This window comes from Gallinula chloropus (assembly GCF_964237585.1).
Source record: "Gallinula chloropus genome assembly, chromosome: 6".
Classification (NCBI taxonomy): Eukaryota; Metazoa; Chordata; class Aves; order Gruiformes; family Rallidae; genus Gallinula; species Gallinula chloropus.
Window position 1 is genome coordinate 9,400,201 of NC_140091.1, and position 22,596 is coordinate 9,422,796.

Here is a 22,596-nt window from a genome sequence, read left to right on the forward strand (position 1 = left end):
GGTTTGTATCAGGTGGGAGTGAGGGTATAACTGCAGCTTTACTTTACATAAAATTATTTTTAATTCAGCCAAAATGGCACATGTAACTTTTTTATCATGAACTCTTGGAAGGAAATTGGAAAAACTAGCACTTTTAAAACGTTTGGGATTTATTTTTTCTGGATGTTTTCTATTTATTTAAGTACATATTGCTCATAAAGGTCAAAGGTTCCATTAAAAAACCAAAATCATCATTTGTCTGATGTAGCCTTTTATTTAAGACACTCATCACTTCCTCCCACTTCCAGTTAGCCATTCTGAACAATGGCTGGGATGTCACTTGCTATTGAACTTTTCAACAATTCTGATGCTGGGGGGTGGAGTAAGCAAAAAGAAATTATTTTTTAAAAAATATTATTATTTTATTCTGTGTGAACTTAATACTCTGCCATCAAGCACCATCCATCACCCTCTGATGGGAATATCCCCCAAGCTGAGGAATTCAGTGACCATTTCTGTTAAGACTTTGACTTCTGTTCAATGTTTGGGTCTAGCAGGTATTTTTGTGGTTATTGATGTGTTGTCCTTGTGCTACATAGTAACTGGCTGGTGCTGGCTGTGACAGCTCTGCCTTCTGAGGACAGCTCAGCAAACATGGCTGTGGGGTGATGCACCTCTGTCCTGACCTTGTGGTCCTGGAAATGAGAGAGTGGTGCTGGAAGTGGTGATCTGTTCCCATTCCCACTGTTCCTCATGGGAGGGTGGTGTGGAATGATGGTTGAGCCATCTGGCTGTAGCTCATCAACCTGCTTTAATGGGAGTTTGAACAAACTTTGTTTTCACGATGGCATTGTCTCAACAGAAGTTCAGCCTCTGGTCCTGACCTTGTCTTTCCTGTCCAAGAGTGTTAAACAAGAGAGTAAAACACCTCTCACTGAAGGCCCTGGCCTTTTCCTTTCCAATCCAAAAGCCCATACTTGTTATATCCGAGTGGGAACTAATGGTTAATTAACTGCCTATGCTGCCATGAGTGCCTTTTCCAGCATCTACCACCTTTGTGTATTAAGAATTGGGGGGGGGGGGAGAGATAAAGAGCACATGGCTTCAGAGCCAGCAGGCAGAGGAAGACAGCAGCTCCCCTTCCAGTCAGAATTTCTCTTCTCACGCAGCCTCTTCCATCAGCAAGAATATTTGCTTCCTTCCAGGGATGGTGCCTCTTTGCTGTGCTGAAAAATAAAACCTTTCCTGTGCGAAAAACATAAACCTTTCTGAGTCCCTGAATCTCCCCTGGATGGTGCATAAGCTTATTATTGTCTGGCAGCGTGTTTTCTGCTGAATCAGTCAAAAAATAGTTAATGTTTTTGAACATTCCAGTGAGATGAATGAGGCAATTCATACCTCTGAGCTATTGTTGTAGGGTTTTGTTCTTTGTTTCCTATTGTAAAATGTCTGGAAACACAGGAAGATGATAGTTGTATTGGTTAATATTTTAAAGACTTTCTTCAAATGCTCACAGGCTGGAAACAGTTTGGAAACAAAAGCTGAGCTACTTACACACAGCTCAGGACAAGGGTGGGGCGTTATATTAAGTCACACAAATCATACGCTCCTGGACAGCAACCTTGGGGGGAGTGAAATGTTCATTTGCTTGACAAAAACAACCAAAAAAACCACCCCCTCCTAAAGCAGCTTTGCCTTACATAGTGTAGTGCTGAGTAATTTCAAGATGCCTGGCTTTTTTTTTTTCCTGAAACATCTACTGCAGCTTGGAATAAAATAATATGTAGAAAGCTAAGTCTGGCTTTGTTAGCCCTGGGCACTGGGGACCAGCCTCAGGCAATGACACACGTGGAGGGGCAACGTGGTTTAAGGCTTTATTTTTGTTGTGTTTTCTTTTTTGCTCGTCATTTCTGGCTGTCTTTTGGTGTAATCAAAGGAAGATAGTTATAGTGCTTGCTCAAAAGGTCTTGGGCCTGAGTGGAGCATCGTCTGTATCATTTTGGTGCTCCCTACCCCAGGGCTTGTGGCTCTTGGCTGTGTGGAGAGGGGGATGGCCCCTGGGTTGCTTGGGGTGACTGGGAAGCCCACTCGTGGCAGGGCTGAGAACGGGTCCTGTTACCTGCCACACCAGTGTTCCCCCTTCGGCTCGGGGTGGGCTTGCCCAGCCACGGGCACACTGCGGGCAGCGGTGGCTCCCACCCCGGCAGGGGCAGGCACGGGTGGGAATGGCCCTGCAGCAGCGGCTCTCGGCGCACAGAAGATGCTCGGCTTCCTAATCTCCCCCGCCCAGCCCCGGCTGTTCTATCTTTAACGCTTCCTGTTGGTTAGAGGAGCCGGCTTGAAAATGGTCGTGTTTCCTGGCGGGATGCACGGCGGGCTCTCCACCGCGTCGTGACCGCCCCTGCCCCGCCGCCCCACGCACGTCGCCGGCATCGTGCGGGCTGCCTGCCTGCCGGGACCCGACCCCGGCCGCGCCGCGGGACGAGCGGGCAGGGTTGGTGGAAAACCTCTCCCACGGCCGCGTCCAGAGCGGGAGGCTGAGGGGAAGGAGTGAAAGGAAGAATAACAGCTCCGGCATTTCCCCCTGCGGGGGGGCCTGCAGGTGGCGGGGAGACAATAGCGACCCCCGCACCTCCAGCCCCGACGCCCCCGACGCCCAACGGGAGAGCCGGCAGGTGCGGCCGGTCCCGCATCGCCCCGGCGGCTTCTCTCCCGCGCCCCGGGCTCCACGCACCGCCGGGGGCCGCAGCCTCGTCCCTGCCCCGCAGAAAGGACCAGGGGGGGCCCCGAGAGGGGTTCAGACCCGGCCCCCGCCCCTCCGCCCTGCTTCGGCAGTTATTTCGTTGATTTTCGGCTGCCCGTGCAGGTCGATCCCCCCGAGCTATCGAAAAGCTCTCCCCGTCGCTTTACCTGCGCGTGGCCCCAGGACCCCCGCCCAGAGAATCCCGCCTCTCCCTCCTTCCTCTGTAGGGGCCCCCTGAGAATTCGGGGAGGGTTTCAAGGGCCGCGTAGGGCACCCCTACCCCACACCAGCTCATCCGCCCGTTCCCCATCAACCGCTTCGTCTGCACGGCGGCTTTGGCGAAGGCCGGGCATGTTCCCGTCCTCCCGGACCCGGACCCCAGCCCCGACGGGGCGCGCAGTCGGTCCCAATCCCTGAGCGCCACTGGCTGCTCCAGGGCGGCCAAGGGCCCTTTCTGCCTTTCTCCAGGGCACTCTCGTCCAGACTCGGCCCTGACCTTGGCTCCGAGCTCTCCCCTCTTCTCCCATTCCAAATTTCCCAAGGGCGAGGGATGACGACTCCCCATCACCCCGACCGACAAGGATGCTCGGCCTCCCCCATCCCAGCGCGAGAGAGGAGATAGGGAGCTCACCCCAATTTAGCCCTTCAGATAAAACACACTGTATAGGAGGAGGAAGGCTGGGAATGGGGTCACTTCTCTCCAAAACATCTCAAAACACCTCCTCTTGATGTGGTTTATTTACCTCCTCTTGTCCCAAAGCAGCCCACACCCCTTCCCTCTCTCTCAGCATCTCCAACAATTTATTTTGGCTCATTAAATTTAATTAAGAACGGAGTAGGTGTTCCATATTTAATAATAATAAAAAAAAAAGCAAAAGGAAAAAAAAAAGCCAAAAAAAAAAAAAAAAGCAGGGGCATAATAACCTCCAAGAGGACTAAAATAAAGACTCGCTATTCAGATGTGGGCAGCCACAGTGCAATTTTTTATTACTCTCTCTTTTTTTTTTTTTCAGTGTCTTTTTAAGAGCATCTAAGCACACACACATAAAAAGCTAGAAGGCATGCATTCCGGAGTTATTCCTATGCATATCCCTGCAATAATTTTCCGCTTTCCTTCGATAAAATTGCCAAATAATAATGAATCATTTCATAAATAATGGGTTTAGAAGCTTATCAGGGCAGGCGGGCCACTGCTGGGGTTTTATCTCTCTCGGCCACATTGCAGTAGTGTTCCGCTCTCCATACTAAATAGGAAACTGGACGTGATGTGGAATTAGAGCCTACCCAGCTGAAGCCACCCAACACTTACTACAAATATAGCCGCGATGCGTAGGCCACAAAATGGCTCCACTCACTTTTCCCAATGAAAAGCAAATGGTGAGTAGAGAGGGATCCGGCCCTGCAGCAGTCTGGGGTGGGGGGGGTACGGCCAGCTGGGGTTTTGGGGAGCAACGTTAGGGGGTGCTTGGGGGGCTTCTGACCCATCTGAGAGACAGGAGGAGGGGGGAAGGGGAGGGGGGGGGGAAAGTGTTTTCCGCGGTTGGGTTTTAATTTATTTTTTTTTTCCTCTTTGATGCGGGTGAGTGAGGGGAGGCGGCACTTTCTCTTTTGCAAATATGGGGTGCGCTTCACCCCCGCGCCCCCACACCCCTCCGGGACCCCCCGGGGTGCGGCAGCGAGCAGCAGGGTGGTACCGGGCGTGGGGGAGCTGGGGGTGAGGCGCCCACCGGGCCCGGCTTCTCCCAGCCTCTCCCGGGGTGGTGGCGGGGAGGGAGGGGGGGAAGAGCCGGCCAGGGCCTGTTCGGTCGTTCCCGGAGGGGGCTGGTGTGTGTGTCCCCCTATACCGCTCCCTCTATTTTGGGGCAATTTCCCTACAAAAGGCCCACGGTAGAGGTGCGTTTCTGGGCTGGAAATTTCCTGCCGATCCGCGGCTGGAAAACAAAAGGGTTTTAAGGAGCAGAAACCAACGGGCGGGGAATTAATGCCCCCCCACACCCTCCCCCCCCTCCCCCATCCCCGCCGTGTTTTCTAAACGAAATCACCCCCAGATGAAGGCAAAACACTGCGGGTATTTTTGTGGGTTTATGGATTTCGTTTTTAACGAAAGCGGGAGGAGACGCCATCGGGTTTATTTCATTTTTTTACGAAAGGGAAAACGTTATTTTTTAAGATTTCGCTGGCGGGGGGAGTGGTGGAGTATGGAGGGGGGGGGACGACGATCGTCCTCGCCTTCCTGTTGATCCACGACGGGGAGCGGGCTCACCCCGCCGGCAGCCCGGCCCCGGCCGTCGCGGCACCTGGGCGGGAGCGCTGCCGGTAACGGGCCCCTTTAGGAATTAATATTTTTTTTCCCCCTTTAGGAATAAAATTTTTCATCCTTTAGAAGTTAAATTTTCCAACCAGGAGCGGGAGAAACGCCGCCGCTATTTGCGAGCTCATCGGGGGGAGAAAAACAACTCCGGCCCCGTCCGGGATTTCCTCCCGGAGAGACCGGGTTTGCGATGTGGCCAACAAACCGCCCCGTTCGCAACAAATACAGGGATTTTTTTCCCCTCCTTTTTTTGTCTTTTTGTCCCCCCCCCCGCTCCTTTTTAATCTGTTTATCTTCTCCGCGCCAGGCCGCGGCCGCGTGTTGTGGCCCCGGGTGTGAGGCGGCGGCTCCCGGCTGCGCGGTAGCGGCGGGGGGGGACACACGACACACACAACACCCGGGGGTGGCCGGTTGTCCCCTATAACAGGAGCCGCCCCGGCTTGCCGTCTCCCCCTCTCCCTTACACCCCGCTCGCCACTGATGCGCGGCGATCCGGGCCCACGAGATCCACCCTCTCCTCTTTTTTTTCTTTATCCCTTTTTTTTCTCCCCCCCCCCCCCCCCCCCTTCTCTTCCTCCCAGGATTTAGCAGTTTTATCCCGATGCGGGTGTCCTTCCTCTCTGTAAAGTCGTAAGTACCCTGAGGTGGGAGGAGTAAATTCTGCCTGACACTGAGAGCGCTTTTGTTGAAACAGGAGAGACTTGCGGTGTCCCTACTTAAATATGACACATGTGAGTAATCTCTTCCTATACAATATCGGAATAGACAATTAGATTTTTCTTTTCTAGAGGGCTGGCGGGGAGGGGGCTGGAGGGAAGACAGAGATTGTGCTGTAGGTTGGGTGGTTGGATTTTTGGGTTGGTTTTGTTGATTTTTAATTTTTTGTTTCCAAGAGAGATGGTGAGATATTACCCTCCCCCCTCCCCCCCCCCAAAAAAAAAGGCGTTTTCTCTCGAAATTCAGCCCAACAAAAACGGGGGGAAGGGGGGGGAATACCTAAGGAAAAAGAGCAAAAAAGATGAGGGGGAGACCCGGTGCGGGGCAGCTCTCTGCTCCCTAAAGCCCCTTATTTATAGGAGAGGGGGAAAAACAGGAAAAGAAAAATAAAATTTAAAAAACCAAAACCACCCAACCACGAAAGAAAGGGGGTGTGGGAGAAAGAGCGTGGCGATAGTCGCGATATCGCTGCTTGCCCTCGGCGCGAGGTGCTCTGTCGCGACAGTATTCGTTCTATGGGAGAGAGGGGACAATGCCCGTGTGCGGCCGCGGATGGAGGGCTGCTCCGCGCCGGGCCCCTTCCTCCTTCCTGCGGTAGCGAATGCGCGGGGGGATTGACTCCGCTATGGGCTGCTTTAACCCCCTCCCCCCCAAAAAAGTGGCTTCGGGTATATTCCGCTATTTTAAAAACAATAATAATAATAAAAATGGGAGGAGATGCGATGGCCAGCGCGGCTGCCGACAGGCCGGGCCGCGACGGGGCTGGCTCCACAGGGCGGAAAATACGGCCGGGAGCCCCAAAACAGGGAAGAATCCCCTTTGCTGGGGTCGGGGCAAAGGCCTTGAACTTCCTCCCGGCCGTTATCTGGCCGTATAATTTCACACCCAGCAACCGCGGCCCTCCCGCTGCTGGCCGAGCGCCTCTGGCTCCCGCAGCTGCCTGGGGCTTGTCAGACCTCCGCGTGTAGCAGTGTAAAACACCGCGGGAGCCTGGGGGGATGAAGGGTACGGGGGGGGGTCCCGGCCCCGCCGCCCTGTGCGTCGTGAGAGGCCGGGGCGCTGCGCGACGTCACAGCGCCGTACTGTTCCATGACGTCACGGCAGGGCTGGGGCGCTCCGTGACGTCACAGCGCCGCACGCTCGGCGGCGTGACTGTACGCATCCCCCGGCTCCTCTCGCAAGGGGGTGACGGGGCCCGTCAAACCGGTAAATTCCAATTGATTTGGGGTAATTAGTGCCTCCCCTGCTTTCCTCCCGTTCCCCCCAATTTCTCCCCGGCGAAGCCCGACCCCCGAAGCACCCCTCACCCGCACACACCCCGTCTCCGTCGGGGCGGTGCCCAGGGCGGGGTAACCCCCTTTCCCCCCCAAAGCCCGAGCCGCCCCTCACCGCTGCCTCTCTCCGCAGGACGATGGACAGGCCGCCCGCCCCGCCGCCCCCCAGTGACCCCCGCGATGCCCGCCCCCCCCGGCGGCACGACTCGGAAGCGGAGACCACGAGCGAGCCGGAGAGCAGCCGCGGGGGCATGGAGGCGCCGGCGGACCCCCAGCTGCTACTCAACGGGGCGTCCAAGGAGGCGGGCCGGCCCTCCCCCGGGCCCCCCGCCGCCCCCGTGCCCGTCATCGAGCTGGTGCGCCGGGGGGGCTCCCTGGACATAAAAAGCCGAGAGGCGGCGGGGGAAGCGATGCAGAGAGCGCCGGGCGCCGAGCCGTGCCGCGCCGCCGAGGCCGCCTGCGAGGCCCGCATGGTGCAGCTGAGCCCCCCCGCACTCCCGCTGCAGCCCCCCGGCAGGGCCATGCTCTACAACCTGGGCCAGCCGCTGGCCACCATCAACAGGTCCGTTGTGTCCCTCACCCCCCACCCCCGCGGGGTGCCCCGCTCGGCTGCGGGGCGCGGTGCCGGGGAAGAAGGTGGGAGGGAAGGAGGGAGAGGGGCGACAGCAGCAGCGGCAGCATCCCTTCCTCCGCGCGGGGCTTAGTCATCGCGGGTTTGCATGCAACTTCGCAAAGGAAGAAAGGGGAGGAAAAAAAAAAAAAATAACCCGAAACGAAAAACTGTCGTTCCTAGAAAAAAAAAAAAAAAAAAAAAAGAGGAAAAAAAAAAGTAACGGTAGAAATGACCCCGGGAGAGCAGCTCCTGGGAGGTGATCTCGTACTGGGGTGTAGCGGTTTAGACCCTGGCAGCTCTCCGGGCTCTCTGTCCTCCCACGAGTGCCGCAAAGGAGCGCAAGGGACAGAAAACGGTGTCACCGGGGCAGAGCGCGGCCCGCCTGTTGCGGGGACGGAGCCCCCCGCTGCCACCCTGAGCCGGCCCCGGCTCGGGGAGTGGGTGGGGGGTCGGAAAGCCGCGGCGTGGTGTTGGGCGTGCGGTTTTTGCCTGGGACCCCCCTAGCCTGCCCGCTCGGGGCTGGCGTCCCTTGGTGCGTGTGTCCGGGCCGCCGCGCATCGTGTCGCCGCACGACCCTGAGTTCGGCTTCGTGAGCCGTGAGCTCCCTCCGAGGTCACGGAGCTGCTCGGGTTCCCGCCGGCCCCGAGCGCTTCCCCGCCCCCCCGTCCCGTCCCGTCCCGTCTCGGCACGGCTCCTGCGGGGCGGGGGGTGGGGATGCCGGCGTGTCCTCACGGCCTCTCCACTTTTCGTTTGCAGCGGGTTTTTCGGCGAACCGGACTCTTTCTCCATGTACGGCAGCAACCGGGTGAAGAGGAGACCCTCTCCCTACGAGATGGAGATCACCGACGGTGAGAGCGTTTCGCCTTTTGCGCCGGCTCTCGGGGAGGGGGGTTCCCCAACTGATGAAGGCGGCAGGTTGCTGCACGGTGCCACATGCCGGCATTAAACCCCCAAACCGTAAAGGGCAAACAGGATGCCCGCGGTGGCAGGGTAGCCCCCCCCGTTATGACTCCGTGCAGCAGAGCCCAGGTCTGCCCCGACTAACGTCCCGCAGCGTGCTCGGTGGGTTTGCTCTCAGGCAGCAAAGCAGTTCAGCTTATGGTTAATTACATCCCTGTTCTGCAAATTGCTCGGAGATTAAATCCGAAGGAGGCCACTAAATTTAAGCCTTTGTTGAAGTGCAGAGGCTGGATCAGGGCCGTTGCAGTGACGTGCTGTGTTCGCAAACCCTTTCAGCCGGGAGACGCTCATCGTAAGGCAGACCCGCAGCCTCGGGCAGGAAGAGCCAAACCCGCCTTTAAACCGCCTGTTAGCAAAGAACCAAACCTGCCCCTAAGGTCTGCAAGGGTCGCGGTGGGACTGTGGCAGGTCCCTTTGCCAGTTCGTCTGCACCTCGGGGCATCCGCACTCTGCGCGGGGGAAAGCCCCCGGGTCCGGTCTTGCGGGAGAGGATGCGGAGGGTGACAGTCCGGTGCGGGGAGCCCTGGCAAGCTGGCAGGATGGTTTCAAAGCAAGGCAGGCGGTGAAAAGGCAGAGCAGGATCCCGCTGCCGGGCAGGCGGCGTGGCTTTTGGTGGGGGGGTGTGGGTGGCTGCTCACGCCAAGGGACAATTCACACGTGGGAGGGTGACACGTTTGTCCGCAGAGCTAACAGCCCGCACAAACGCTGTCCGTCGAAACGCGTGTTCTCTTTAGCGAGTGTTTAAGCTGTATTCCAGCCGCCGGACAATGAAATGTCCCTTCTCTCTAGCTAGATGTCCCTTTCCTTCCACCCGGCAAATCCAAAATCAGACCAAATCATAATCCCCGTCGCTCCCGAACGGTGCTCAGGGCGATATCTGCGCTCGTCAGCCCCTCCCCGCCCTCCGTCTCCCCGTGGGGCAGGGGCTGTCTCAGCTCCCGGCTCGCTGAGGTCTTTTTGTCTGGCTTTCCATGCGGAGGCTTAGCGGTTACTGCGAGACCCCATCGAATCACGGTGCCGAAGCTCTCGCCTTGCTATTACACCAGGCGGTAAGGGTTACAGTGATATTTGGCTACAACCAGGTTTTTGCCTGCCAGGTAAGGCAGGTGTACAGGTGGGGCCCGATCCTGTAGGTTCTGGCTCCTGTGAATTCACAAGACTGGGCTCAATTTGTTTTTGGGAAGGGGGGAAAGTAGGCACCGGCTGAATCTAACCAGGAGGCATGTGTGTCCTGTGCTGCCCGCCGGGCTCTGATGCTCGCTTGCCAGGTGAGCACACCGGAGCATCCCTCCTGCGGGTCCTCAGCCCTAGGGAGGTGCAGAAGGGACGGACAGCTTTGCCGGGTGCTCCGTCTTTGATTTCCTCTGTAAGGAAGCCAGTGGTGTGTCTTCACAACTATATCTTTATTAATTTTGGAGAAAGTTTGGCGCACTGAATGTCTCCTTAAAAGCAGATATAAACGAAGATTAAAAAAAATAATAATAAAAAAAGCATTTGCAAGGATATTCTGGAACTTGGGAAGCTCATCTTCTGCACTCAGGTCCCTAAGTGCAATTTAAAAAGCACCAGGCAGTTCAATTGGAGCAAAACCCAGGCAAAAATGCTCAGCCGACTGCTTGAATTAATTATGAGGCAAGTTTCTTTGTGAGAATAAATCTCTTTTCTTGTAACACAGCTATGGGGCATTTTAAATTTCTCCGTTGCTTGACATGTTTTGTCCAAAACCTGAGCTCTCTTTCTAAGATATATCTTTAATTCCGTTGGTGCAGGAATCAAAAATCTGAGTGGTGCCAGAATTTGTGTTATACACCAATGGTTGGTTGGGGTGCCCCTGAATGACAAGTAACAGGTCTCTGTTTTTCCTGATTTCTGACCTATTTATGAACAGGTGCCTTTCAGTTGGCAAATGCCAGGGAATACGGGTGTGTATTTGAAGCCTGTGAGGATCAGCAGTCTCTTGAGATTTATTATTTAAAAAAAAAATAAGTGGTCTCCAAGTTTTTTGTTTGTTTTATTTTTCTTTGGGTTGGTTTGGTTTTTTTTTTCTCATACCCTTATGGCAGCAAAAATGTTTTAAGATGCATCCCCTTCTAGATTTGAGGTTGGTTGCTTTGTCTTGGCTGGAGAGAGCATTTAAGCGTTGAAGCTGATGTATTATTGTAGCAGGTTGCAGCATGTCTCCCACTGCTTTATGAGCCATGCTGGGCAGCCCAGAGCTGTTGAGGTTCACTTAGTCCCTACCACCTTCCCCATGACCCCATGGCACAGTGGGCTGTGCACACCAGGGATGAGAAACCTTCCCTTTCCACGAGCTCCTGCACATTAATTCATATGAAGGGTTCATGTGCTGTTTGGGAGTGGAAAGTTGGCTTAATTAAAGCATCAGGCAGGATCTTGGAGGTCCGAGATGAGCTTCTCATTCTGACATCCCCAAGCTTATCCCAGGGGCTCTTTGCAATTTTAGGGGACTCCCTGCTGAGCACTCTGGGGGGAGAAGTGAGTTGTATGGTTGCTCCTACACTGGAGAAGCCGGTAGCCTTAATCTGGCTGCTTGTGAGTGTGGTCCCGTGCAAATCCTTCAGTGGGGGATGTTGTGTGTGCCATGCTGGAACAGAGTGGCTCAGTTTCCCTTCAAGGGAGGAAGGTGTGATGGTGTTTAATCAGCTGGAATGTGGGATTCCTCTTCTCACATCATTCCAGGTGGGACACGTCAGGGTGCAGCCTGATTAGGATGCCTCAAAAGTCACATCTGTTTGGCTGACCTGCCACAGTCCAAGAAGCTGTGAGTTTTACTACATGAGAGTAAAGATGTTTAAATGCCTTCCAGGATGCTGTTTTCACCAGGTGATGGTAGAACTGTGGCTTAAACTGCTTACCGTGGCCAGGGACTTGGTCCAACCCTGAGGGAGTGGTTAGGCAAGTGTCTTAGAGAAGGGGCTACAGGGGAGAGATGATGCAGGTAGCAATATCCACCACCTGTCCACCCATATGTCATCTGCAAGTCTTTGCTTCATGCTCTGTGATGATTTTCATTGTCTGTGATGCTTCCCATCCTATGGGGGGTTTTGCCATGGTTATTCCCTGAGAGTTTCATGAGACTGATGTGCCCTTCCACAGTTGGTGTCTGCTAGAGGTGAGGATGGAAATGGTGTAATAATAAAAGCATCTTATGATAGCATCTCCTTACATGAGCTGGTTTCCACAGACCCAGACTCTGCTCCTGTAGCACAGTACTTTTGTGTAGACATGCCTTTGGGTCTCTCCTAGCATGGAGACATCTCACTTGTGCCAACAGGAGTAACCCTGATGATCCAAAAGGAGAATTGACATGTTTTGTGCACCCATCCCATGTAGCATGCTCCACCAGGAAAACCAGCTGTAAAATTACAGGGAGTTCACATGTAACTGAGCCAAATGGACACCTCTAATAATTTAGAGTCCCTCTCCAATTAGTGTCTTTGCCCTGCAGCACTGATGTGCAGAGAGAGAGAGAGCTGGTGGTCTTTGTGTCAGCTGTGAAACTGCTTTGTCCTTCACCAGTTGATCAGTCTTCCAGCAAGAACACCACCTTCACTCTGTGTGTCACATTGCCACCTGTCCCCATCGCTACGGGGTGAATCCTGCCACCCCATTCCATACAAACCACCCAGCAGGTTGGTGGCAGTCTTATAGTCTTTATCAGCTCTGGATCCTGCCCGCACCAGGAAAGGTATCTGGATCTTAGAGTTGGCAAAGCCTCTGCTCAAGCTAATTTCCTCCTGTCTTGGTGGTATGTTGTCAAGGCAATGCTGGGATAGAAAATAAACCCATCCAGCGAGAGAACCTTGTCATAGGACCTTTGTTGCTGAGATGCCCTAAAAGTATAGATACCTTCTGTACAGGTGTCATGGCCTAAGCCTTCTTCCTCAGGGGACCTCTGAAAAGATTCAAGTCCATGTTCCCCTTCCTCTTGGATTGAAGAGAAATTACAGCTACCTCAGGTCATCAGGTTAGCTTCCAGTTAGCCGGTAACTCCTGTTTCAGTGCCTTGCTGATGTCATTAAAATAAATTGGTTACTCTAGGGAAGGGTGACCTATTCAGCAAACTAACAGATGGCCTGTTGTTGCCCTGCTCCTAATTCTGCACGGTTGCCATTGCAGGTCCCCACACAAAAGTGGTTCGCCGCATTTTTACCAACAGCCGGGAGAGGTGGAGGCAGCAGAATGTCAACGGAGCCTTTGCAGAGCTTCGCAAGCTCATCCCCACCCACCCCCCTGACAAAAAACTCAGCAAGAACGAGATTCTGCGCCTGGCTATGAAATACATCAACTTCCTGGCCAAGCTGCTCAACGACCAGGAGGAAGAAGGAAACCAAAGGGGCAAAGTGAACAAAGACTCTGGGATAGTCCAGGAAGACCTCCTGCAGGACATGTTGTCTCCTAACTCTAGCTGTGGAAGTTCTTTAGACGGAGCAGCAAGCCCGGACAGCTTCACAGAGGAGCACGAAACGCTAGATTCCAAGCACACGCGGAGCCTGCACCACGCCATCCTCCCCGTAGAAGGCAACGCGCAGCGGTGATGACCTTCTGCATCGCTCCCGAAGCACCGAGGGGGGAAGGCGAGACCCGAGCGTGAGGATGCCGGAACTTGTGCCCGTGGGATTTGTGACTCTGCCTTTCCTCGGGGGCTCGGGCTCCCTGTTCTCCCCAGCCCACGGGGGACGGAGCGGCTGGCGTGTCGGCCGAGGATGAGACCAAACCAGATGGATGTTCGGCATTTAGGTACGTGACCGTACAAAGAAGAAAAGCGTTGAAGTCATCTTCATTGTACATACTGCTCGTGACGTGACTCTGCAGGAGACGTGGCCGGCACCTCTCCAGCTTTTAGAGGGTTTTCAGGCCACTTGACGACTGTCACTTTTTCAGCAGTCGCCTGGGCAAGAGGTGAAACTCCTCTTTCACTGCTGGGGGAGGCCACCGATGCTTTCTAGCTCCACGTGGTGCTGGAGACTGCTGAAACCTGCCAGCGCTGCAGCATTTCTCCAGCCTGAGCAGGAGCCAGGGCTGCGTGTTCCTGATGCCTGAGAGCTTTTGACTGTATCTTTTTAAAGAGGTGAAAAAATACCCTCAGCAAAAGAACTATTAAAAGGATTAAGACTTTTTCTTTTTCTCTCTCTTTTTTTTTTCTTCTTTTTTCCCCCCTTTCTTCCCTTCTACCTAACTGGATTGTTTGGGGTTGTTGTATTTATGACGTGGGATTACTTCTGTATAACACTGTCATGCAGTATCCACTGAACAAAAAGGTACATAGATGCTTTCTGCCACCCTCCCAGGCCCTGGTTTTTCTGCTGGTAGCACTCCAAGGGTGAGCTGCATCCAAGAATGATGTGCTCTCCTGGAGTTTTCCCAGTGGTTTCTGCAGGGCCAGAGCTTCTCTCAAGGAAGCTGAATTTCAGAATTGGTAAAAAGAAAAAAAAAAAAAGAAAAAGAAAAAAATATAATTAGTGAAGCATCCCCTTGGATTGGGGAAATTTTAAATTCAAAAAGCAACAGAAAGGTAAAAGGAGTCGATGATGCATCAACAGTGCGTGTGTACATAGGGTTATAAAGGGGTTTTAATGGTATGCTTTGAATTTTTTGGTTTTATTGTGTGAAAATGGTGGTGGTTCAGCTGTGCCAATGCCCACAGGCTGGACTCCAGGTGCTGGGTTCAGTCTGACATCAGAAGGATCCTCACCTGTCTGAGCCTGACAGGAGGCCACAGCCTCTCCAGATCCTGGGGGGCAAGGGGAGCACTAAAAGCAGTGGTGGGACAAGCCTCTATTCCTGAGCGATCAGTTTGCTGCAAAATTGATGTCTGTGACTGAGCTGATCCTCAGATCCCTGCTGCTCCCTACCCCAGGAAGGCATCTGGGAAATGGAAGGACTGGGGAGCAGGCGGCTGCCATGGCGGCTGGGAGCTGAGGACCACATCACGCCTTCACCACTGCATCAGGCCCACCTCACCCACCGCCTGATGGAGCGGTTGCCCCAAGCCCATCCACTCCCTCTCAGAGATGTCAAGGCACAGAAGTCTCCACCATGCTACAGTAAAAAACCCCCAATGCCCACAAACTTCCTTTGGAAGGGGAAAAGTCCTTCAAGCGGGGACACCTTCCACTACACTCATTCCTTTTCCAGGATACTGAGGTACAAGGAAACACAGAGGGTTTGGGCAGGTGTCTGCAAGCCCTTCCAGGCTTAATTCAGCATCCTGTCATTCCCATCCATGCTTGGATTTAATGCCTAATTGTAAATAATGGCTGGGAGGCTGGCACATGGTTTGGCATGTTAGGTGGAATTAGTTTCCTTGGGAAGGGGTCCCAGCGCTAGCAAGGGTTTCCAGCATAGACCCCAAATCCTCTGAAACCACCAACCCCCAAACTTGGGAAATGGAGGAAAATTCCTTCCTGTGCCTGGATCACCCCTGCATGGGGGTTTTTATGAAAGGGGGCTTCCCCTGGGACAAGGGAGGGTGATGGAGTGATGCTGAGGAAGAGGTTTGGGCTGCTCCTGGCCCTAGGGCTGGGAGAGGTGAGTGGTGGGAGCTGGCAGGCGGGGTCCATCCAGGAAGGGAGAGGGATGCTCTCACACAGGCAAAGCTGTTCTTAGTTTTCAGCATTCAAAATAACCCGGGGGTGAGGTCTTGCACCCTTTTTATTAAACTATTGCAACAAAAGGTCGCTGGCACTCAGAAATTCCTCATTCCCCACATTTTGAGGTGTGTGTGTGTGTGTGTGTGTCTTTACAGTATCTGAACAGTTGGGAAAATGGTACAACCGTGGCGGCACACCCCCAGCACCCCCACGCACACCTGCACCTGCTTGTAGCCCATAGCAGAGTGCACCGTAGGTCTCCCGGGGTATGTACAGTTGTACTTTAATTGTGATTTGAATGGTACATTTCCTCTGCCCACCTCCTCCTGCCTGCTTCATTTCTCGCTGTGTGGACCATCGCCCCCCCTGTTTCTGTTGGAAACAGCACTTTGGGGCAATGTTGTACCGTGTGAGTGAATTCCCACCTTAAGGTTTTGGGGTCTTTCAGCCTCGGTCCCTTTTCTCTGCCGCCCTCCCCTGGGGTTTCTGCATTTTTTCTGCAGAAACGGAGTAACCAGACCTGGTACCCTGAGTCTCAACCCACTGTGGATGTGCTATTTAGAAAACACATTTGTTGTAATGTGTGTGTATATATAAATATATATATATAATGCATATATCAAGAATATTTCTAAATAAAGTTTTACAAAGCAGCCTCCACTTGCTGTCTGCCTCTCTCCCACTTCACCGCCTGGATCCATTGCTACCTTGACATTGCATTTGGAGGTGAGGATGCCGGGGTGGTCCATCCCTAGCCACCAAAAGACACCAAAAGGCAGCAAAAACCTTTGCAAAAGGCTCTGCTGGTTTGTTTCTCACTTAGCTCACGCCGTCCAGCCCAGGCTGGGCTTTTGCTGAGAGAGAAGCGGGAGGAAGAGCACGTAGGGCCAGCAGGAAGGAAGACGGGCGGTGAAGCAATCCCCCCGCCGCAGGCGAGCGTTACCAGCCGCCGCCACGTTACCCCCTCCAGCACATTATTTGCAGGTCCCCCAAAGGCTTTGATGGCTTTTTCCCCTCTTTTGGTGAGGGGGGTGGTGTTGGGAGGGGGCTGCCGGGGGCAATGCTGCTTCCCTTCACACCCTGGCAAGCGTTGGCCACAGTTCTATAGGCAAGGACAGTAATTCCTCTTTTTTTTTAAGAAAAGAAAAGAAGTTGTTCTGACAGCCACGTGTACAAATGCTTTATAAACCAATTGACTTGGTGACATTATTTAGGGAGGGTTTACATGCTAAGTGCTCCAGTGAACATGTGTGTATATATGGTTTTGTGAGCGTGTGTGTGTGTGCATATAGCTATATCATCATGCTGCTGGCCCAGGTCAACACTGTTCCCGTGGCACAGAGCAGGGGAGCATGAACAGCACCACAGGTATTTTCTTGTCCTTGATTTCTATGATTTTTTTGGAGTCATGCTCTGCTTAAACAGGGTCTTTGAGAGCATCTATCAATTTTTTAAAGCATCCCACAAAGTCTACCTGCTAGCCTGCACCCTAGCCTGCAGCCCACACTTGCTTCTGAAGTTTTTGGATGTCTCTTCCCCCAGTCCAGGGTTGTGGGGACCCCAGTCCAGGCACAGCCCCATGTTAGACACATGGGGGCACCTGGCTGGGCTGAGCAAAGCCCCCACAGCCTGGGCCCGGCTGGATTCCATCCCAAATTCTGGGACAAGACATTGGGTGGGCGTGGGGCAGCGTGTGGCTGCTGGGTGCTTATCTGGACTTCGACGATCGTGGCAGCGCAGCTGGTTTAATCCCCATCCCCTGTCCTGCTGACAGCCCGGGGAGACCTGATAGCTCACCCGCCATTTATCTCTCCCTCCCACCACCCAGCCCTCTCCTCCCTCTTTCCCTCACCATCTCCTCCCACCTCCCCCTTTTGCTTTTTTCTTTCTTCAGTTAAAATGTCCTTCATGCCCATGTGGCCTTTGCCAAGGGAAGAACATCCTCAAGGTGAAGGTTTCAAACCACTCCTTGTGCATATATATTTAATATATAGCTCTATAGTCTACAGAAAGGGCTGGGAGGGTGCTGATGGACACTGTTGGTGGGGACATCCTAGAAGCTGGGACAGGCTCTGGGCATGTGTTCCCAGCTGGGTGGCATCCTTTTGCCACCATCCTTCCTGGGTGAGCATCCTCCTTCCAGCATCCTCTGTGCCTTGCTGCTGCTCGGCCACTGAGATGTAAATGTCAGAGAAAGCCACAGGCATCTCCTGCCTTTTCTTTCTTTTCAAAACTAGTTTTTAAAGCCCTTCCCACCCTTGCTTTCTGATGGTAAATTTCCATAGATTATAATTTTGGTTTTGCAGCCATACTGCAAGCAGTGAGGAGCACTGCTCTGTGAATCCAAATATATGGGGAAACACCATCCCCCCCATCCCAACCCGAGTTCTTTTTGCCTGTCTGCCACACCCTGGCAAAAAAGAACTCGGGTTGGGATGGGCAAATAGTGGTTTCTTCACAAACTCAGAGCAGGTGCATTTAGAGGGATTTTTAGGTCGCCCACAGTTCTAATGTGTCGCAAGAGCCTGGGGACATCTGGGTTCCTGGTGGCAGAGAATCCATTGCTTGGATGAACTGGGGAGCAAGAATGGGGGGGAAGGGGCATTGAGAGAAAATTTAAGTTAAAAAAAAAAAGAGAAACAAGAAGGTGGGAGGGACGTCTGTGTCTGACACAATGAAAGAAGAAATGCAAAACACCCCAAAATCACCCAAAATCTGGGCAGCTCCTATTTTTCAGTCTTCATTAGCTGGTTTTAATTACAGCCTTTCTGGAAAAGCTGTGTTGAGGGCAGCCTGCAACTGACACCCCTGCCTGGGAACAACCACCAGAGCCAAGAGCCACGACTGGCTTCGTTAGCGGGATTCCCACATTACTGAATTCAGTACGCTGACAGAAATGACAGGCCCCAAACATTCCCACCCCAGCAGACGATGAGAAAGCCTCGCCTTTTCGCTATTGCAGGCCAGTGGGAACAGGAGGGAGTAATTTATGGCTCTCTGGGACTGCTCAATACGCTCCTCATCCCGGGGCTGGTCCCCAGCATTCCCACCGCCGCACAAAGGCTGCAGCCGGCTGGCAGTGCCCAGGGGACGCCGCGCTGTCAGATGCAGCACAGAGATGAACAGCGAGCGGGATGCCCTGTCTCCTCCCAGCCCTTTTCTTCCTCTTCAGCTCTCCTGCCTCTCCTTTTGCCTTATTGCTTGCTCCCTTTATTTTGTTGTTGGTTTTTTTGGGTTCTAGGGGAGCCAGGAGGGTGCTGAGGTTTGGGGAGGCTGATGGATGGGTGAAGATGGGGATGTTCTAATACCCTTGGGACTCAAGAGGGGAGAGCTGGACCACTGATGGGGATGCAGGAAAGCTCCCATGGGGAGGTCTGACAGGCACATTCAAACTTGGACCCCGGTAGACGTTCCTTTTCCCCTGCTCTCAGAGTTATTCTCAACCGCCCCGGTGACCTTTCCGGGGAACAATTTACTATTGTGTTTTGGTGAAGCCCAGCCTCTATTTTTACACTCTGTTTTGCTGATCTAGGCGCAGGAGCGAGACGGGAATCCAGCAGGAAATGGGAGGGATCGTCTGGAGCACGGTTAAAACTACCCCGGCACTTTGATGTGCCAGGGCTGAGGCCGGCGACAGCACGTGGTGGTGCCAGGGGCTTCGCTCCCTGCCCATCCCGATGCTTAAATCCTGCACAGCACCAGCTTAATCCAGCTGTGCCAAGGTGGGAATGGGTCCTGCAGTAAAGAAAGCCATGGTGGTACCACGCTCCTCTGCGTGTGCACAGTGCAAAGTGAAGGGCAGATTTCTGCTGACATCCTGTGGCTTAAGGGATGCTGGAAACAGGGGGAGGAGGTGACACTGACTGGGCTGGTGGGGGCTGGGGAAGTGTCCCAAGGGCACCCAGGAAATCCATGGCAGAGCACCCTGGGCTGCATCATGTGAAATGAGCAGGTTGACAGCAGATGTGGTGGGTCTTTGTGTGCGGTACCTTTGAGCTGTTTTCTTCCCTCATGTGGGACCCCGAGCTGGGCTGGCGGGAGGAGAGGGGGATGCTGGATGGAGGTTTGTGACTGGTTCCAAAATGCCCTGGGCTGCCAAGTGTCACAGCCTGGAGCATGGCTGGGAGAGTGGGCTGACTGTCCTGCATTCACAGCGAGGAACACTGGACCATCCCACCGTGGAGGTTTAGCTGAGGAGGTGGCCAAGCCCCAGGGAAGGGAGTGGGGCTGGCCCTGACGTGTGGCCATCCTGCTTCCATCACTGTCACCACCTGCAGCACAGCCCTGGGGCAGGAATAGCACCCTGCTGCCCACAGCTTGTCCAGAGCCTCCAAACCCAAAGGCAAGGTACCTTTGCATGTCCAAAGGGACAACCACAGCCTCACCCATTGCCCATCCAAGACTACCTGGGATGGCACATGGGCAAGGGGGTGCTTTACAGCAGCTGCCCCATTGCTGGAGCGCCTCACTTGCTTCCCACTAGTGAGACATCCCTCCACAGGCTCCTGGAGCTGAAATAAAATACATAGACACCTTCCCAGTCATGTGTCTTGCAACAGCCCAGCAGTGCAGCATCACTCCTCCCAGCATCCGGTCTGCCCTGTCCCTGGAAATGGTGTTGAAAAGGGAACTGGAGGCTGGAGCGTGTGGCCTGGTCAGAGCTGGTCAGCAGTGTGCTGCTGTGGATGGTGTGGGTGGGAAGCTGCTGCTTGGGGTTGGGAGGGCTCTGTGTGTACTTGGGGGCCATGTGTTTGGTGAACTGGTGCCTTGTGGGTGCTGAGGGAATAAGCCTGGATGCAGCTCCAACGTGGGACATCCTGGGAAGTGTGCTAGTGAAGTCACACATTGTGCTTGTGTGCATGAGGAGCCACGGTGACACTCACACCCCACTTATACCTGTCACAGAATCACAGAATCACTAGGTTGGCAAAGACCTTTGAGATCAAGTCCAACTGTTCCTGTCCTATGCTAAACCATATCTCTAAGCACCTCATCCACCCATCCAGGGTTGGTGACTCAACCGCCTCCCTGGGCAGCCTGTTCCAGTGCCTCATAACCCGTTTAGTGATGAACTTTTTCCTAATGTCTAACCTGAACCTACCCTGGCACAGCTTGAGCCCACTCCCAGTGTCCTATCACCTCTCACTTGGGCGAAGGGACCAACACCCACCTCTCTACAACCTCCCTTCAGGTAGTTGTAGGTGGTGAGAAGGTCTCCCCTCAGCCTCCTCTTCTCCAGGCTAAACATCCCCAGCTCCCTCAGCTGCTCCTCATCTGATTTGCCCTCCAGCCCCTTCCCCAGCCTTCTTGCCCTTCTCTGGGCACACTCCAGGACCTCGATGTTTCTGATACAAGCGAAGATGCTGTTGGCTGCCTTGGCAACCTGGGCACACTGCTGGCTCATATTCAGCCAGGAGTCAACCAACACCCCCAGGTCCTTCTCCCCCAGGCAGCTTTCCAGCCACTAACGTCCACGCATGAGCTCACACAGAGGGCAGGTAGGTGTGCACACTGACTTTCTCACAAACACACGGCCTGTGTGCTCAGAGACGTTCAGTCTCACGCCTGTGATGGTGCACAAAGGCGATCACAAAGGCTCACACTCATTTTTGCACGTCCCACACCCATGGGCACGTCTGTGGATGTACCTTTAAGGACACAGTCCTAACTGCACACATTCGGATGGATGTGAGCACGCAGCCCTACGTGTTCACACCATCCAAGCTCACACAGGTGGGTCCCCTGCCCCTTGCAGGCTGTTCTGCTTGTTTTCATCACCACACAAAACACCAGGATGGCTTTGCTGTCGCTTGCACCAGCAGAAACCACCCCCAGGCTGCTCCCTGCCTCACACTAGCAAACTCTGAGCTGCTGTTCCCCTTCTCCTAGGACGGGAGACACCAAACTGTCCCAAACAGGCACCAGACGCTTTTCTCAGGGTGCATTCTAGGGCGGCAGGAACTGCCGGGCTCGCCCAGCGTGCCAGAGGCCGTTGCCGCTATCTCAGCAGGCGCTGGGCAGGAGCGCTGCCCGCCCGGTCCCCGGGGCCACGCTCCATCTGGCTCCGGCCCCGCTCCGCGCTGCCCCTCTCTATCTCGCGGCGTGCAGGCGCGGTGGGGCTGAGGATAAAGTCCCTGCTGGGCAGGCAGCGGCGAGCCCGGGTGAGCAGCAGCGTGTTTTGTCCCCTCCGACGGTGACACTGCCCCAGGGATGGATGGTGACATCGCCCCGGGGATGGATGGTGACACCGCCGCCGCCCTGCGCGCTCGGCTTTGCCCTCCATCAGGAGCTCGCAACCGGTGTCCTCGCAATACTGTGGCCCGGCGGAGGTCCCGGCCGGCCCGTCCCTCCCGGGTGACACGGCTGCGGGGCGGGGGAGGGGGTCCCGTCACCGAGCCCGCACGGCCGCTGCTGCTCCCCAGGCAGCCGCCTCCGGGCCAGCGCCGCCTTTGAACGGGTTTCGGGGAACCCCTTGTCGCAGATAAACGGCAGATCAAAGCCGACCGCAGCACCAGCGCTTCCTGCCAGCGCAGAGACGCCGGAGCCGGAGCCCGCGGGGCCGCTGCCGCCCGCCCGCCACCGCCGCCACCGCGGGCCCCGCCGCCGCCCCGCCCGCCGGGACCCCGCCCGCAGCCCCGTCTGCGGCCGCCAGAGGGCGCCGCGCGGCCCGTGAGACCGCAGCGGAGGGAGGGGGGAGCCCGGGCTGGGGCCCGGAGGGAACCGGCTTTGCTGGGGCTGTGATGCTTTCCAGGGTTTTCCGAGTGAAGCAGGATAAAGGCTGTCCTCTCCCCTGCCCCTGCCCCTTCCCCTGGCCTGCCCTTTTGCCTCGCCTTGCCTTGCCTTGCCTTGCCTTGCCTTGCCTTGCCTTGCCTTGCCTTGCCTTGCCTTGCCTTGCCTTGCCTTGCCTTGCCTTGCCTTCCCTTCCCTTCCCTTCCCTTCCCTTCCCTTCCCTTCCCTTCCCTTCCCTTCCCTTCCCTTCCCTTCCCTTCCCTTCCCTTCCCTTCCCTTCCCTTCCCTTCCCTTCCCTTCCCTTCCCTTCCCTTCCCTTCCCCCATCATCCTTTTCCCCCTTCTCCCTCTCCTTTCCCCCTCACTGATCAGCTCTCCAGGTCTTCATGGGGTTACCACACACCAACAAACCTTATGTTAAAACCCCTGTATGTGAACAGTGTGGCTCTTTTCCTGCAGAGTTAGGTATTTTGGGGTAGAAAGGCAGAGAGAGAGAGCTTGGGACAGATGCTGTTCCCCCATAGTTCAGCCAGGACCTGGAGGTCTTGGTGCTGTCCTGAGAGTCCCCACTCCCCAGGCTGTGGGGGTGATGGGCTCTGTGCCTGTAGCCACTGTGTCCCTGCTGTCTTTGCCAGAGGAGTGCAGGCTGCTGAGTCC

At 54.8% G+C, this 22,596-nt stretch overlaps 1 protein-coding gene across 1 annotated transcript; it reads left to right on the forward strand.

Annotated features, from left to right (window-relative positions):
- Nucleotides 1-4,047: 4,047 nt before the first annotated feature.
- TAL1 (TAL bHLH transcription factor 1, erythroid differentiation factor) lies at nt 4,048-14,657 on the forward strand (the record flags this gene model as incomplete). The annotated part of the gene is made up of 6 exons (XM_084265869.1): nt 4,048-4,051; nt 4,873-5,038; nt 5,083-5,216; nt 6,986-7,586; nt 8,394-8,485; nt 12,738-14,657. 6 exons carry the CDS (start codon nt 4,048-4,050, stop codon nt 13,154-13,156), a joined length of 1,416 nt encoding a protein of 471 aa, XP_084121995.1. The 3' UTR covers nt 13,157-14,657.
- Nucleotides 14,658-22,596: the final 7,939 nt, after the last annotated feature.